At 35.7% G+C, this 16,540-nt stretch overlaps 1 protein-coding gene across 1 annotated transcript in view; it reads right to left on the bottom strand.

The window, feature by feature from the left end:
* Window positions 1–8,734: 8,734 nt before the first annotated feature.
* PPARGC1B (PPARG coactivator 1 beta) overlaps window positions 8,735–16,540 on the bottom strand; it is a 153,578-nt gene continuing 145,772 nt past the window's right edge. The window contains exon 12 of the mRNA XM_070937370.1: window positions 8,735–15,822. Coding sequence (XP_070793471.1) covers window positions 15,716–15,822 — 107 coding nt within the window. The 3' untranslated portion in view covers window positions 8,735–15,715. The remainder of the gene's footprint in view (window positions 15,823–16,540) is intronic.

The raw sequence follows: 16,540 nt of genomic DNA, 5'->3' as shown, positions 1-16,540 counted from the left end.
CTCCTGACAGCAGATACCGGCTGGATTTCACAGGGCTTGGTGGAGCCCACTATTTTCCAAGCCGTTCTCGCTGCAACATCAACCGGAAGTCAGGAAACCATTCTTGATTAACTTCATTTGTTATTCCTTGTTCTTGGGACTGACAATTCCACTAGGGCATATTGGTACATATTTATGTATTCATTTATTGCATCTACATGTATACCCTTTCTTGTCTCTGAAGTAGTGATTTTCTTTACATTTGTCATTACTACAACAAGCATATGAGTTAATCTGAGTGAGAATCTTCACTCCAAGGATTTCTAGGTGCTGCCACAAGTGGACTTGAATCTGGAACTTCAGGGCCCTTCTCCAACACCATTATCACTTAAGTTACAGCATTCATGTATTATAATCAAATATTTGCTGTTTTCAGTGCTTCAGGTTACAAATTTAGTACAACGAGACATAAAATGCAAACTAAGAAACCATTCTGACCTGCATTTACACATAAAAGGTGATTTGCCTTGCACCATGAAACAATAAACACACACACACACACACACACAAAGCAACCCCTGCATAATATGTTATACGAGGACAATGAACTCACCTCACGACTGTTCTCTATTCTTATCTCCCACTCTAAGTAAATAGCAAAAAGGAAGCAAAGCAGATAATTTGCAATGGATGTTTTATTCAGTAGCCGCTCTGTAAAAAGGCATCCCCTTTGAATGTAAAGTGGTGCCACTGTATTAAAATTCCTGTGGGAATTTTACCTGTCTCTTCAGAGCTTTGCTGTTGTTCTATCTATCAATATCAATTAGCTTTCTTATAGATTGTGATCATTCCACATAGGATTTCCTTCCAAATAAAGACTACAGCTTTACATGAACTGAGCAATATTATAGTATGTCTTGTTGACAAAGTGGTGAAACTCAATAAGAAATGGATGTAGTTGAAAATAGCATGCTAAATCAAGGACTATACTGAAAGCCAGAATAGAAATGCTCCCCTATGTTTGATTAACACTTTTTCCTTCAAAGAATAAGAAAAGTGGATAGGATTGCTGGCTCATTAAAAAAAAATACTGCTTTGAAAATATAGGGTAGGGTAGGGATAGATTTGGCCTGTTGTTCAGTGATCAAATAGCCTAGTGAACTCCTGCAACATATCAACTGTGAAATTAGCATCAAAATTGGGAGGCTTTCCCATTTCCTTCTGGTATATTTTACATATGGAAATATATTACATACTCATATATTTTTGGAGCATATAGACATTAGAAGCAGCTGGCTTATGGATACTGTATCATAAAATGCTGAAGAAGTAATGAAATTAACTTATTAGGCAAAATAAACATCTAGGACTCATTTAATTTCCATATTGTCCAATTAATGACTGCTAAGTCTATTGCCATGAAGAGGGTAACCTAAACTATTGATCACTGCTGGCTCCTAGGAATAAATAAAATTCTTTATTGGCCAAGTGTGATTGGACACACAAGGAATTTGTCTTAGGTGTATATGCTCTCAGTGTACATAAGGAGAATAAAATACATTCATCAAGAATAAAAAGATACTTAGTGATAGTATATTTTTGAATAAAAAAGCACTTAGTGATAGTTAAGGTTACAATAAGCTATCAAATTGTACTAGGAAACAAAATATGATTGAAAGATACAAGCAACATGGTTATGGTAATACGTGGGAAGAGATAGATAATAGGAAGAGAAAAATAATAGTAATACATTCTTAGTAAATTATTTGACAGTGTTGTGGGAATTAGTTGTTTAGGAGAGTGATGGCATTCGGGGAAAAACTGTCCTTGTATCTAGTTGTTTTGGTGTGCAGTGCCCTATAGTGTCTTTTTGAGGGTAGAAGTTGAAGCAATTTATGTCCAGGATGTGAGGGGTCTCACATATGTAGATATTTTCACAGCCCTCTTTTTGACTTCTGCAATATACAGGTCCTCAATGCCAGGCAGGTTGGTAGCAATTGTTTTTTCTGCAGTTCTAATTATCTGTTGAAGTCTGTGTCTGTCTTGTTTGGTTGCAGAGTGAAACCAGACAGTTATGGAGGTGCAGATGACAGACTCAGTAATTCCTCTATAAAACTGAATCGGCAGCTCTTTGGGCAGTTTGAGTTTTCTGAGTTTGTGCAAAAGAACATTCTTTGTTGAGCTTTTTTGATGGTGTTTTTGATGTTAGGTGTCCATTTTAAGTCTTGAGATATGATAGAACCTAGAAACTTGAAGGACTTTACTGTTGATACTGTGTTGTCTAGTATTATAAGAAGTGGTAGTATAGTAGGTTTTATTTCCAGACTAAGATCTAGCCAATAATCTATTAGAAAAAAAATCCTACATCTACATCACTAAGCAAACCTGTTATTTGCAAGAAGACATCTGTTCTGGGAAGCATTTTGGAGACTTAGTTTTCTTCATCTTTTCTAGCATGCTTGCATCTGATCTTAGCAAGCTGATCTTATTTTTCAAGTTGAACTTACATTTTTGTGGTACGTTGTTTGCTTTTCTCTTCTTTTGTTGATTTTGCATTTAAGATATTCAGCTATAGGTGCCACTGCACTGTACAGTAGTTGTTTTGTTTCTTTCAGTGAACTGATGCTTATATTTGATATTACAGCATTGGCATTTCTTAATACTTATCCATGTTTCTTTGCAACAAGCTTCAATGGAGGCAACCTTGAATGGTCGTTTTTGTGCTGTTCTAGATGTTCAGTTATTTTTTGTTTCAATTCATCTTTTTAGTTACAGTTTAGTTTTGTTCTTTCTCGGGAGAAGGCAGAGGGGAAGGTGCCTGGTTTGGGAATAAAAGCGATACAACACCTATGCTGGTTTTCTGTACTGCCAACACCCCTTCATCTGCCCCTACATTCTGTGCTACTTTAGGGCTTCGGGTTTTTGTTTTTGCCTTGGGTAGATCTTTGCAGTTCTTCCAATTCTGCTTCTTTGAAATTTCTTTATTTTGTATTATAAGATTGGCATTTATCTGCTAGCCTCTGTTCTTTAAAAGAAAAATATATTCTGAATGTTCTTTCCAGAACTGGGGTGTTCTTTTCAGATAGTCTCTTCGCATTGGATGGATTTGTAATAACAGATTATTATTTTTTTATTTTCAATATTATTATTGAAAATCACAGATGTAACTTCTTTAGATGGTATTGGCCTTCATATGCATTGAATTCTTTCCAAGAACCTAGGATGTCATAATGTATCAGTGTAGTGTATATGCGGATCCAAGCAGTGCTGTCTTTTGTAATTAACAGATGGAAATATTGCCAATGTGCAGATTTTCTAAGGCTGTCCAGTATTTTTTTGGTATGGCGTCCAGTGTAGGCCTCGGGACCAGCATGAGTGGTTTATTCCATAATCTTTCAATTTTGATTTTCAGATCAGTTTGTGATCTTTTCCAATTCCTTGTCCTCTATTGTACTATTTCCTGTTATTGTTACATCAGTTATCTACACTTTCTTTTCTTAAACACAATAAAATCTGGTGTTATAAGCCAAGACTTTATCAGTTTGTATTCAGAAATCCCATATTTTAACCTGCTCATTTTTTTACTACTTTTTATAGAAATTGACCATGTAATGCTTTTCCTTCCCAGCATTCTCTTTTTATTACATTATTTCAATATTCACTTATTTCCTGTATATTTAGTGTTTCAATTTTGCAATGCTTGTTCTTGGCTGTCTTTATGTAATCAGCCAATGCATGCTTTTTTTTTCAATAGTTTAAGTAAACTTCTGCCTCCATTTCTGAGAACACTTAATTGATTCCTGCATTTAGATTTTGGTCCTTCTATTTTTTTATTTCTTTTCTAATATGAACTTTGCCTTTTCAGCAGCTGCCTATTGGACTGACATTTTTATTGCATCTTGCTGCACAACCCCCACATCCCTTTCTTGCTGAGTTAATTATAGATGTGTACTGGATAATGGTTGCTGGAAGGAAGCAAGAATGTGACTTATACTAATGGTTATTATAAATGTATTTGAAAAATACATTGTATTTTTTGTAATTGTAATTGTGAATTACTGCAATGTTATTTATTATACGATTTGCTGTAAGTCACTTAAATCAGATGACATAAAATATTAATTATATGCAAATAAATAAAGCCATAGTTTAGGTAGTGTGAGCAGATCTGAACTGAAAAAATCCTAATGGCTTTTAGATGATCAAAGTGATCATATGGATTTTTGCATTCTGCTAGCCTTACCTTAGGTAAGTAAATCAAATGTAAACCATGGTTTCAAGTTATGGATAAGACTCTCATCTAAACCAATATCCAAGTCATGATCTGGTTTCATATAACATCCTTGGCCTAATGTCAACATGGCTTAGCATGATGTGCACTTGTACCCAATGTCTTTTGGGCTTGGTGGATTATCAGCACTTCAGCAGTGAAGTTTCTATTCTGAGTTGGAATCTATCCCTATTTTATCTATTCTGAATGTGTTTGGATTTTTTTCTTAGAATGTAAGTCCATCTCTATATTTGGGACCCAGTGTCTTTAGAAGTCTGCTGATCCAAATGAATCCTCCTATGCCATAATTCTGAATCTGTCTCATAATTCTTTTCTCTAAACTTTGAAGCTCCAATATTCATTTGAAGTAGCTTAATAAGGATTTTGCATATAGAACAAGGGAACTACAAGATTAGCTCCACTGTTCCAAAGTTGGAATCTACCCTCTTATCTTGAATATATTAGGGAGAAAAAATATTGAAGCATTTGGGCCTGCAGTTAAAATACTTTTATTAAATGATTTGAAAGGCGTTATTTTAATTAAATCAAATATGTAGTTTCTAGTCAACAGATGATCCATCTTACCTGTTCTTATGACTCATCTTGGATTTCCATTGAGGACAATCAGTACTTCCTACTAACCCACTATATTTCCCATTAATTGGCCAGTCTTTCTTTTGATAAGAAAAGTAGGTTTTTGTTTGTGATGCCATCCCAGAACAGATCAAACTAATTGCAATAGGTTCTCAACATTTCTCAGCCTTCTTATATTTTGCATTCTGTAATTATTTACCTTCCATGTCTTGTCTTCCAGTTGGTCAATCAGTCAGTCAGTGTTAATTCAATAAAGAGCCCAGAAAATATTCTTGAGTTTGTACTCTTTCTCTGGGTCCAGAGTACTGAACACTTTCCCATCCAAAATGAAAGGTATTGATTCTTACTGATCTTTTTGTTATGCCCACTCTCAAATAATTCCATCTTTTGTACCTACTGTATATTCTGAAGCCCATAAATAACCTTGAATCTGATTTTTTTAAAAGTGGAAACACAGCAGGTTTATGGATTTCAAGTGTTCCTAGCTGCATCTGGTAAACCTCCAATGTATCATCCTGATTAGTACTACAGCTGCTTCAGATGATACCTAATTTAAAGTCCCAGGGCCAGAATCCTCTGATTCTTTACTTGTACTATTTCATATGTTGATTTGAATAAAGAAAGAATGAATAAATCAATGAATATTTGCCTAGGACTAGGAGGGTGGTATCAGTTCCCTTGGTACAACCAAGCTTTATTGGAAAATTATTATCTCTCCATTAAGTATCTAGCAATATCGAAGTCAGCATATAGGGAAAAAAAATCTGTTATGTATTTCCTGGCTTATGTGCAACCAAACATATCTGGGATTGATTAAAATGTACTGTAGATTAAGTTGTGATGCCCAGTCTCATGAATATTTATCTTTGTGGAAAAGTCTGTTTAAAAATAGGTGGGAAGATGTGCTGTCAAGGCTTGGACAAAATCTGGATTATCCATTACTGTGTAATTATTATTTTAAAATAAATAAATAGATAAATAGAATATAATTTTCTTTGCCTGGTACACATCAATGGCAATATAATCAATCTTACCATGTTTTCATTTCTGAATATGCATCAAATAGGATAGTTGCCTCAAACTTCCTGAGATGCTGTCTTTTCTTTTTTGACTGTTGTTGAAATTGAAACATCCTAAAAATTGAATTAAAAATACCTTTAACCATCAACGCATGATTTGTGTATAAAGAGTTGAAATATCCAATAAGTGTTAAATTTGATTATTTGTAATTGTGGCTGAAATTAATCAATCAAAATATTTTATTCTGAAACTACTGGATCCCTCAGAAAGGGTGGATTGTAGATGTTCTTTGTTGGCAATGTAAAAAAAATGAGTGTACATTAAAATATATGGTCATATCTGCTTTTGATTTCTTTTTGGAAGAATGTTGTAATACACACAAATAAATTTTTGGATAAATGCTTTCGTGTTAAAGATAACCATATTGATTTGAGTTATATTTCAAAACTGTGGAATCAGAACAATTTTGAAGAATTTTGGTTATATCCATTGTAGAGAACAACCTAGAGAATTATATTGAGAGATTTGAAAAGTATTGCTAACCCAGATAGCAAAGGGTTTTATTTATTTATTTATTTATTGGTTTGATTTATATGCCGCCCTTCTCCGGAGACTCAGGGCAGCTTACAATGCGTTAAGCAATAGCCTTCATACTTTTGTATATACCTGCTTAGTAGGGCTTTTGCCCCCCCCCCCCAAGCAGTGTTCTTTTTTATACAAAGTCAGTTTATTGCCCCCACAATCCGGGTCCTCATTTTACCTACCTCGAAAGGATGGAAGGCTGAGTCAACCTTGAGCCTGGTGAGATTCGAACTTGCAGTAATTGCAGGCAGCTGGCAGCTAAGTGCTATTTAACAGCGCTGTAGTCTACTGCTCCACCAGGGTTAAGAAATGGATTTAAGAAATGTGCTATTTACCTATTTTTTCAACGATTTTTGCAAGACAAATTTTATAACTTATAAGACAATAATGTATAACTTGATACATTATTATAGTTAAATGTGTGATATATTTTAATGATATTCATATACTTTTAATTTTTTTCTATTTAATTTAAATTTTGTTCGGTTTTTGTTCATTTTGGTGTTAATTTTGTAATTAATTTGTTGGATATTATTTTTTTTTCATCTGTTTATGTATAATGTTCTTCCTGTATTTCTTTTTTTAAAGATTATAATGAAAATTATTTTTATAAAGTGCATGAACCTCCAGCATAAATTGATCAATAGATATAAAGCCATTTGAGGAAGAAAAAGTGGATATGATGGTGAATGACCATAGTCACCATATTGTCTAACATTTTTTTTAAAAAAAATTCCAATTGTCAGAAAAAAGTAATGAATTAAAGATTGCTTCTTGGTGCTATTGTGACAAGAAAAAAGAGTTAAAACTGGTTGTGTATTACCTCAGATTCTTGATTGCTCCAACAAAAACAGTGGGGAGGATTTATAACTAGATTCCTGGTAGATATATAGGTACATCCAAGTGATTTAAAGGCACATCCAAGGGTATTATCAAGTTTCCCTCGTGAAGATTCTACTCCCTTGTAGTATTGTATTGTAGTATTGAAGTATCAGCAATGTAGGGTCAGCTAGAAAGTATCATTCCATGCATTCTAAAGTAATATATTATGGAGAAATGTTGTCATTTTTCCATAAGGGTTTTAAAGTTTTTACTCTGTGCATTCTGGTGTTAGGTACTTGAAAGAACCTTTCTTCAAACTTGTCATTTCTCTCCTTCATGACCTAAAATCAACACGCAGCATGTTCCGGGAACAGATGCCTTGAGGTTTGTTTGTCAATATTTTACCAAGTCTCTATGGTATGAAGAACATTTTTGCATATTTGCAGTAATAGTAATAATCCCAAATAGATCCCTGCCCTATTTACCATTATGGAATTTATTCATTCATTCATTCATTCATTCACATTTCAAAGAGACTCTGGACAATATACAATTAAACATCAAAATTAAAAAAACAGAATAACTCTAACATTAAAATGTTAGAGCTAAAATTTTAGAATTAATTTTTTAACAAAATTAAAAAGTGTTTAAAGAGGCAGAATAATTAAGCCCTGTTTACCTGCTTATACCTATCATCCAAGAATTTAAATGTCCCAGATAAAGGAGATTCTAGGAAGTTAAGGACTCCATAGGAATGTGCAGAAGAACTGAAAGTGTTTGAGTTAGGGGGGTAATCCAATTCATCTTTTGTTCTAGGCTATAATATAACTAACTGGAGAGATGTCAGAATAGCCCACCGCTTCAGATCTGTGAAGCAATAAATCTTCAAAAACCACATTTATAAAGAATGCATCTGACAGGATCAGCAACATTTCACTAATTTCTCAGGATGATTAGAAGGCCTGCAGGCCTATACCTTTTATCATCAGCAACAGTGTGAAGCTGTAACATAAGCCCTATTATTAAGTTGTCAAAAACAGAAATGATGAAAGAAAAGAGACTGGAGGTAAATCAACATTTTGAGTGTAATTAATATGTATTCTGATAAGCTGACAATTAAGCAGTGATTCTCACATGTCACTAAAGTAAAAACACTCAACATAAAAACATTTAATTAGATAGCAAAGTCAGGGTAACCATAGGCCTTAAAATTAAGCAGTTAATCTTCAAATGATTGCATATCTAATTTATATACATTATACTTACTGAGAGTAAGTTCTACTGAACATTCTGGAGCTATATAGCTCTATATAGGCAAGAATAATAAATTTTTGTTGCAAACCACAGGTTGTAGATTAACCAACGAAAAAATTCATGACTTGAACCACTCTTTGAGCATATGTACAATTCCACACAGAATTACAATCAAACTAAACACAGTGAACTTAATGGTATATTTGTTATGGTTTATTTATTTATAGGCAGATCACTTCACTATTTACAGTACATGAATGTAGAGATTCTACAGTCTTTGTGATGTAAACAATTAACTCCGCAATGGGGGAGTCTCAAAAAGAAGCCAGTTCTGAAGTATTTACATAATTTAAAATAGAACTTTTATATACTCACTAGATAGATATAGAGAATACATTGAGCAATTTGGTTAAATCATCTACGAAACTATAGAATCTGACAATGTAAAAATATAAGAAAACATTCTCTTATTTAGAAGGTTGACGTTGAAATCACACTAGAAAGAAATATTTATTTAAAAAATGACAATAACAAAAGAAAGGCATAAAATGTATGCCAATTAAGGTTAAAGTATATTACATAAATAAGGACAAAACAGAATACGACTGGGGTGAAAATAAGTGAAATATTAAAATCTTCTACTACTCTTTTAAAACACCAAACTAAAAACTTGATTGTATAAATTACAAAGGGGTCAATTCTGCTGCCTTTACTTATCCAGAAGTAAGTTACCACTTAGTTAATACCTGTAAAAACATGGCAGAATTGGGCCCTTCTAATTATTAGCAGTGTTCTCCAGAAAAAAAAAGAAAAGAAAAAAAACCAACCCTCAGTAAAATCTTTATTTTATAATTTTTATTATAAATAACATATAGCAAATGTGCCCCTCTTTTAGGTGAAATTCTTACACCTTTCTCTAAAAAATGCATCAATTTAGCCTCCTTCACACGCTCTGCCTCACATCCACACATAAACACACATGGCAAAGAGGGGCATGAATTCCATCTGTGTGTGAAATAATGCTTCCTAAAGCACCAACTCCTGTACTAAAATCAGTCTTTCCAGTGGTTTGTCTCACAATCGGTATCATACACATGAGGAAATGGAAAAAAGAAAAAAAGCCTATTATAAGAAATCTACTTTTCAGTGGTGCTATGACCCTCCTCAAAATGCAGCACCTTTCTGAACTGGTCCGGTTGCATTTCGATGCACGCAGAGTTCTGTGCAGATGGAGAGGTCTAGTCTTTTCCAAAGCTGCCAAATGATTTGAGAAGCCTGCAGCAATGGCAACACAACCGAAAAATGGGTCAGCTCCTACTTCTGTACAGCTTTCTGCACAGAATGGTTCATAGGCTGACTTGATGCATGATTCTCATAGACAAATGAACCTAGGATTGATGCAGATAATACGGGCGTGCTTTCAGGATTACCTGGGCTAAATCTTAAGAGTGACAAGATGATGCCTTTAATAATAGAGATTTGCATAAGTGAGATTCAAATATTACACCTGGGACATTTAAAACCTGGCCTAATATTCACTGAGATTCTTCCCAAAACTAACTTTATTGGTTTCTGTATACAGGTAGTCCTCGATTTACGACCATAACTGAGCCCAAAATTTAGGTTGCTAAGTGAGACATTTAAGTGAGTTTTGGCCCAATTTTACAACCTTTCTTGCCACAGTTGTTAAATGAATCACTGCAGTTGTTCACTTAACAACTAACACAGTTGTTAAGTGAATCTGGCTTCTCTGCTGACTTTGCTTGTCAGAAGGTTGATGATTACATGATCCCAGGACACTGCAACCATAATAAATAAGAGTCAGTTGCCAAGCATCTGAATTTTATTCACGTGACCATGAGGATGCTGCAATGGTCATAAGGGTGAAAAATGGTCATAAGTCGCTTTTTCCAGTACCATTGTAACTTCAAACGGTCACTAAACAAACTATTAAGGACTACCTGTATAAAGATAATAGGGAAGTTCAATTCATCATGTGAACTCCCACACAGGCTTTGACATCTAAGCCATTTTGCTCAACATATGCCCTAAAACATCTTTTTTTAATATATTACATTCTTATAGCATTTGTCTTAGAATAAATTAGTAATACCCTTTTGCAGCTGCTCACTGTTAGGCCATGTTCTTCGGCTAATCAGAAATACAATGCAGAATGCATAATAAGCCACTAGTTGTTTTTGATAAAGAGGGTGAAACACCTTCTTCAGAACAAAGAGGTACCTGAAATCATACACAAAAATATGGAAGGGGCGTTCCCAAATGCTTCATGGGTATCAGTGATATACTGTAGGGATTTATTAAAAAAAAAGTCAAATTGCACAAATGACAAAGAAATAGCTCTTTGCAAAAAATTCAGAAAACATGGAAATGAAAATGGGGCTTGATATACTTACATTGGTAAAGAATATCACACATGGACTATCTTGTAAAAAATAAACCGAGGAAATGCTAAACTGCTTTCTATTTTCATGTAGTAAATTAATGCCATATTAAACACAGCCATACACACACTCATACCGACTTCTGTATGGCTTTTTGAATGGGCCACTGAGAAAACTGAATGTTCACCACAAAAACAAAGACAAAGCCGATACCAGTTTTATGGAGGTAGAATAGGTCAGAGGGAAAACAAGACAACTGTTCCGAATAACTGGCAGTGAAAATAAGATACAGAATCCAGTTCTTCTTGTGCAGTCTCTTTACAACACTGCTGTCTTACTTCTGCCAAAGTTTTCAGTTGACTTATCAATATTGACTTGTGTCTCACATTAAGCGATCGTTATTAAAAGATCAAGAGAAAATAAATGGCTTGTGACTTATTCCTATCCTTAAGGTATTTCTCCTGATTTTCCCAAAAAAATAAAAAAAATATATAAAAGAAAATTAGGAGGGATTTTTCTCTTTCTCTCTCTCATACACACAGACACACACACCTACAAACATATATAGTTTTGTTTAAAAAAATAAATGTCTCCCTCATGATTGCCTTTCTTAATACACCCTTTTGTTCCGAAAAACCCTGGACAATTGATTCTTCTTTATTTGGTTTCTCATGTGTTCTCACAAGATCTTGATTTGTTCTGTTGCTCATTGTTATGGCTAGGCCTGCCCCATGAACATGGGGGTGTTGGCATTATGCATATAATTAAAACAAGGACAGAAGAAAGTTAGGCAAACTTTGCAGAAAGGACCCCAGCAGCAAACTCTTTATAAAAGGGGCAAAGAACATGATGCCTTCAGAAATGAATCCCCTAAGCTGAGAGGCAGCATACAGTCATTTTTAGCCTTGGAGAATCAAAATGTGCTGGATATAACTGCCCTTAGGAGGAGTCTGCCAGAACACATTAGCAGCAAAGATGGCTGGAGCAAGATATAAAGCTCATCTTAATTCCTTATCCTAAGGAAAACAAATAGTTCTCTTACTGCATGAAAAAAAGGCTCATGTTGTATTGTAGATTTGTTGACCCACCAATTAACCAGAAATTATCAGCTGCCTATCCAGGCCTATGGGATCTCTCACACTCCTAGGCAAGGAGCAAAATCAGGAGACAGGATGACAGTCTGAGTTTGGTTTAGTGGACCACAAGTCTATTATTCAGGTACTCTGATATTCAGAGACAGGAATATACAGCTGGGTATTTTATACAGTTGATCTTATCAATTCCTTTGTCATATGGAACTTAGCCATTCTTCAATAGCCTTTCATAATTACTCTTTACAATATTTATGGAGCACTGTAGCTGAGTGCTCTACATACCAAAAGTTTAATGCATTGTACTTATTTATTCATACAAACTTCGGTATAACTCTCTGCTTTAAAAACTTTGGGATGGCATTTGTTCTTCCTGTACTCTGATCCAGGAATTTGCCTAAAATTTTTCTGCCAACACACTACAACTTCCCAAGTCACCGTAAGAATAAATATGAACAAAGGATTTTCACACATTGCTCCCTGTGTGGGTGATGCAAACTAGCTGTGCTTCCAATAGCAATTAGCATAAGCTGCGGGTATTGATATGCTGTAACCAGGACAAATGTGCGTGCTTTGCAAACCATCCCACTCAGGTTCTACATTCAACACTGCTGAACTTGCAGATGCTGAAGGGCTCAATGCCCCATTGTCTTCCTCTCATTCATGTGTGCGTTTGTGCACATAGGTGCATATTGCATAAAGTCCTAGTGAAGTTTCTCGCACAAAAAATATATTTTTATAGGCTTCAGGCAAAACAAAGATCACTTATTGCACCTCTCCCTACAGCTAGGATCGAGAGGCTATGTGCATTACAGGATCTTCTTTCCTTTCAAAGAGCATGTCTTGCATGCCCTAATATCACTGGCAACTCCAGCTTCTGAAAATTAATTTGAGATATAAATGCAGATAAGCCACGTTTGCAAGCAAGTTTGGGCTAGAAGCAGCACCTTCCAAATAGCAGAAGGACTGTTTTAACTCTTTCTTTCCAGCTGCATTCAACACTTTCAACACGCTTAAAATTTGATGCATTTTCCATCTCTCTGACCAAACTTAGTTCTGAACTTTTTGATATCTTTTGTAACCAAGCCAGGAGATGGAAGAATTCCACTTACTAGTTGCTGGGGTGGTTATTATTATTTGTTGTTGTTGTTTGATTGTTCTCTGAAAACATCAGTACAGCACAGGACAGGACAGTCCTACCCACCCTAAATGTGTCACTATGTACATTCTACAGTAAGCTCTATAGCAATCACATGTAAACATCATTGTGGTAAGGAAATACTAGGACAGAAAAGGCAAAGCTACAATGAGGCACTTGTCAATAGCAGATACTTCATCTTGGCCAGACTTTGTTCTGGACTGATCACAAGAAGATCTAATGGCCTTGTAATCCTTTAATAAGTTCCTAAACAGAGATGTTAAAAGTGACGTTGTTAGCCAAAACATTGTGACAGTGAATTCTGCAAGTAGCATGGAAATTATATTAGCTGCCATATGAAATCAGGATTGTTATTATGAAAGCTCCAGATCATCATCTGCATCCCAGAAATAAACATTCAGGATGGGATAAGAAATTCCTTGATCTTGTGGTGCTTTTGATATGTACAGTCCTTATCAAGAGAATGGGGGACTACTCAGACAAACAGACTTTGGGACAGCATGAATTAGGCTAGAATCAGGATGTTTTTGTCCTTTGATTCCAAATCAAATACATGCTGATGCTAAAGAGACAAGGGAAGAGAATCTAACTACAGACAGAATTAAGGCTGTTGTATTTTAACTACATGGGATGGTTGTACCCTATCGATCTCATCTTTGTGAAGAACAGAATAAGGATATGGTGACTGATGGAGGACTTAGCAATGCTATTTGGTCCCCACTCGAAAGTGCTCTCTTGATGTTCCTATTGCTTATTTAGTGTCTCCCTAGCCTTTGCTGGATGTGAATTAGCATAACAGCAGCCGCATTGCATCTGGCAAATGATGCATTTGGTATAGTGTACTGTATGAGCATGAGGTCTCCACATGTATTTACCCTAATCAGACGGGCCTCTTTCTCCAGAAACCATTTGTTTAAATCAGCCTAAATTACAGAAAGCTGATTCCCTTCTCCTGGGCATCTCTGGGTTTTGAATTTAGGACAAGCTGATCAATGAGTAGAATTCTAAGCCATGGGCAAATCAAAAGAAATGAATGTGCAGACAGACATATAGAATAATAATAAAAAAGAATACAGTTACTGTATACTACTGGCTAGATATTATAAAATATGGCTTATTCAAATTTGCTCAGGCAGAGAACAGTATTTAAAGTGGGGCAGAGCTACTCTGCTGATGCTGAGTGCTGGGTCAAGGTGCAAAGATGCTTTTGACCATTTTTCTGTTCGGTCTTGCAAAAAAACCCAGGTTATCCATCAGGCAAGAGATTTTGCTTTGGTTGAATGACCAGATGGCCAGAAATCTGTTCCTGTTCCTGAGGCTACTGGGGATATGACTTAAATAAATTGTTCTACATTTGTAACTTTATGGTGATGTCATGAAACAATGGCTATTCCGATGGTGGGGTCTAATGCTTAGGAGCCTTAACTTTTCTGGCTCACTTTCCAATCTTCTTTGTCCCATGAGAGATTTCACATGTAGAATAAACAGGCCAATGGCTTCTAGTTATAATGGCTGTTATATACTTCTCAACTCAGCACCAATGGACATTAGATTACCACTTGTAGTAGATTAACTGCTTTCTTGGGCGGCTTGTGAGTTTCTGAGAAGCATCTGGTGGCTCCATGGAAACAGGATGCTGATCAGATAGGACTTTAGCAGGGCTTTTCTCATGTATCATTTACTTGGCTAGGAGCACAGGTTATCACTTCAGCATGAAGAAAGAGGGAAAAATGTACCCTGTCACTTCTCATTTCTCACTTGATTTAATCTTTTGCCATCTGAGGAAAATACTTGGAGCCCGCTTAGGACTGCAGAATCACAGTTTGTCATGTCTCATGCAGTCAATGATTAAGGAGTGGAGATTCCAGCATTCAGTCCAGACAAATGGAAAAAATGGTTTATACAGCGATTCCACACTGCCATTCAATAACCCCCTGGTTAATCAAGGATGAGCAGTTTTTTTATGATTTTCAGATGAGCCACTCACTGAAGGGAACCATTCTGGAAAGGCTGCATCTGCTGAGGGGCAAGTGCCTCATTACAGTGCATAGTTAAAAATCAAGGAAGCGGTACAATAAATCTGAATTACAGTACATCTGAGCCATAAATACATTATAAGTATATATTTCTTTCTTCTATTAAAAATTAGTTTACAATCTTGATTCTATTCACAATTAACAATTTCATAATCACACACTACGGACCAAAAATGAAATAAAAGTTATGGTGAACACAGCTGCCACTCCACGGCGGAAATGGGACCAGTCAGAGAAAGGGGATTGGACAAGAAGAGGACAGAAGGCTTTTGCAGGCTCATCCTAACACAACCAATCAGAAGCAGAGATACTAACTTGTGGCAGTGGAACATCAACACCATGGGAACTCACAGACAGAAGCAGCTTGTTCAATGTAAACATCAATTTAAAGGGTCAGCAGTCTCTCTCTCTCTCTCTCATTATATATTTAATCATTTCTTGAAAACGTAAACATATTGGAAGTGCCTTGACTGAGGTATTAAGGTATTCCTCATAGGTTAAGGCTGTTACCGATGCAGACTTTCCTGGGCCTCCTGCAGCAGGCTGTCAAAATCCATGGTCTCATATTTGCTTTTTACTGGAGTTGGAGAGGACTCTTCTGTATTGGAATCTGCTACAGAGAAAAGATAAATGCTGTCAAAAAGAGGAAGGAAGGAAGGAAGGAAGGAAGGGAAGGAAGGAAGGAAGGAAGGAAGGAAGGAAGGAAGGAAGGAAGGAAGGAAGGAAGGAAGGAAGGAAGGAAGATCAGCTAAGTCGTATATATTACATCTAATGTTTCCAAGCCACATGGAAAACCTCTAAATCTCCACTTCCTCCTAAAATGGAAGGATTTAATGATCATGAGTAGCCTGTTGAGATATCCCCTGTGCTCTTCTCTGAAGAGGCCAATCAGCAAATATGATTGGCCACAACCGATTTAGCTGAGGGAACCAAACTGTCTCTCAAGAGAAAGGGTTGGCCACAATCTGTCTGGAAGCGGTTAAGCACTGCCTGCATTGGATATTCATTCTCCCTAAGCAGATTGCTATTTTGGGTGATCGCATTATATTTGATTTCATAACTGTGTGCTATTTTTTATTGTTACAGTTGATTAATTTAAATTTTCTTCAATTACAATAGTTGCTGTCTGCCCCTTTCAGGAGAGGAGGGCTTTAATTAAAATGAAAGAAAATAAATTAAAATCACTTGTGGTCTGTGAAAATGAGCAAATATAAAAATCCTTGGAATGTTTAATCTGCTTTCTTTGGTTTTAATAAAGTATGGGCACAAACCCAGCTATTATTATTTGCAAACACTGACTCATGGCTTAATGTGTTGCATATATCTAATCA

Source organism: Pituophis catenifer, unplaced genomic scaffold, assembly GCF_029215685.1.
Source record: "Pituophis catenifer annectens isolate HBS135680 unplaced genomic scaffold, rPitCat1.0.hap2 SCAF_2, whole genome shotgun sequence".
NCBI classification, from domain to species: domain Eukaryota; kingdom Metazoa; phylum Chordata; class Lepidosauria; order Squamata; family Colubridae; genus Pituophis; species Pituophis catenifer.
This window is presented reverse-complemented; position numbering and strand designations above follow the sequence as displayed.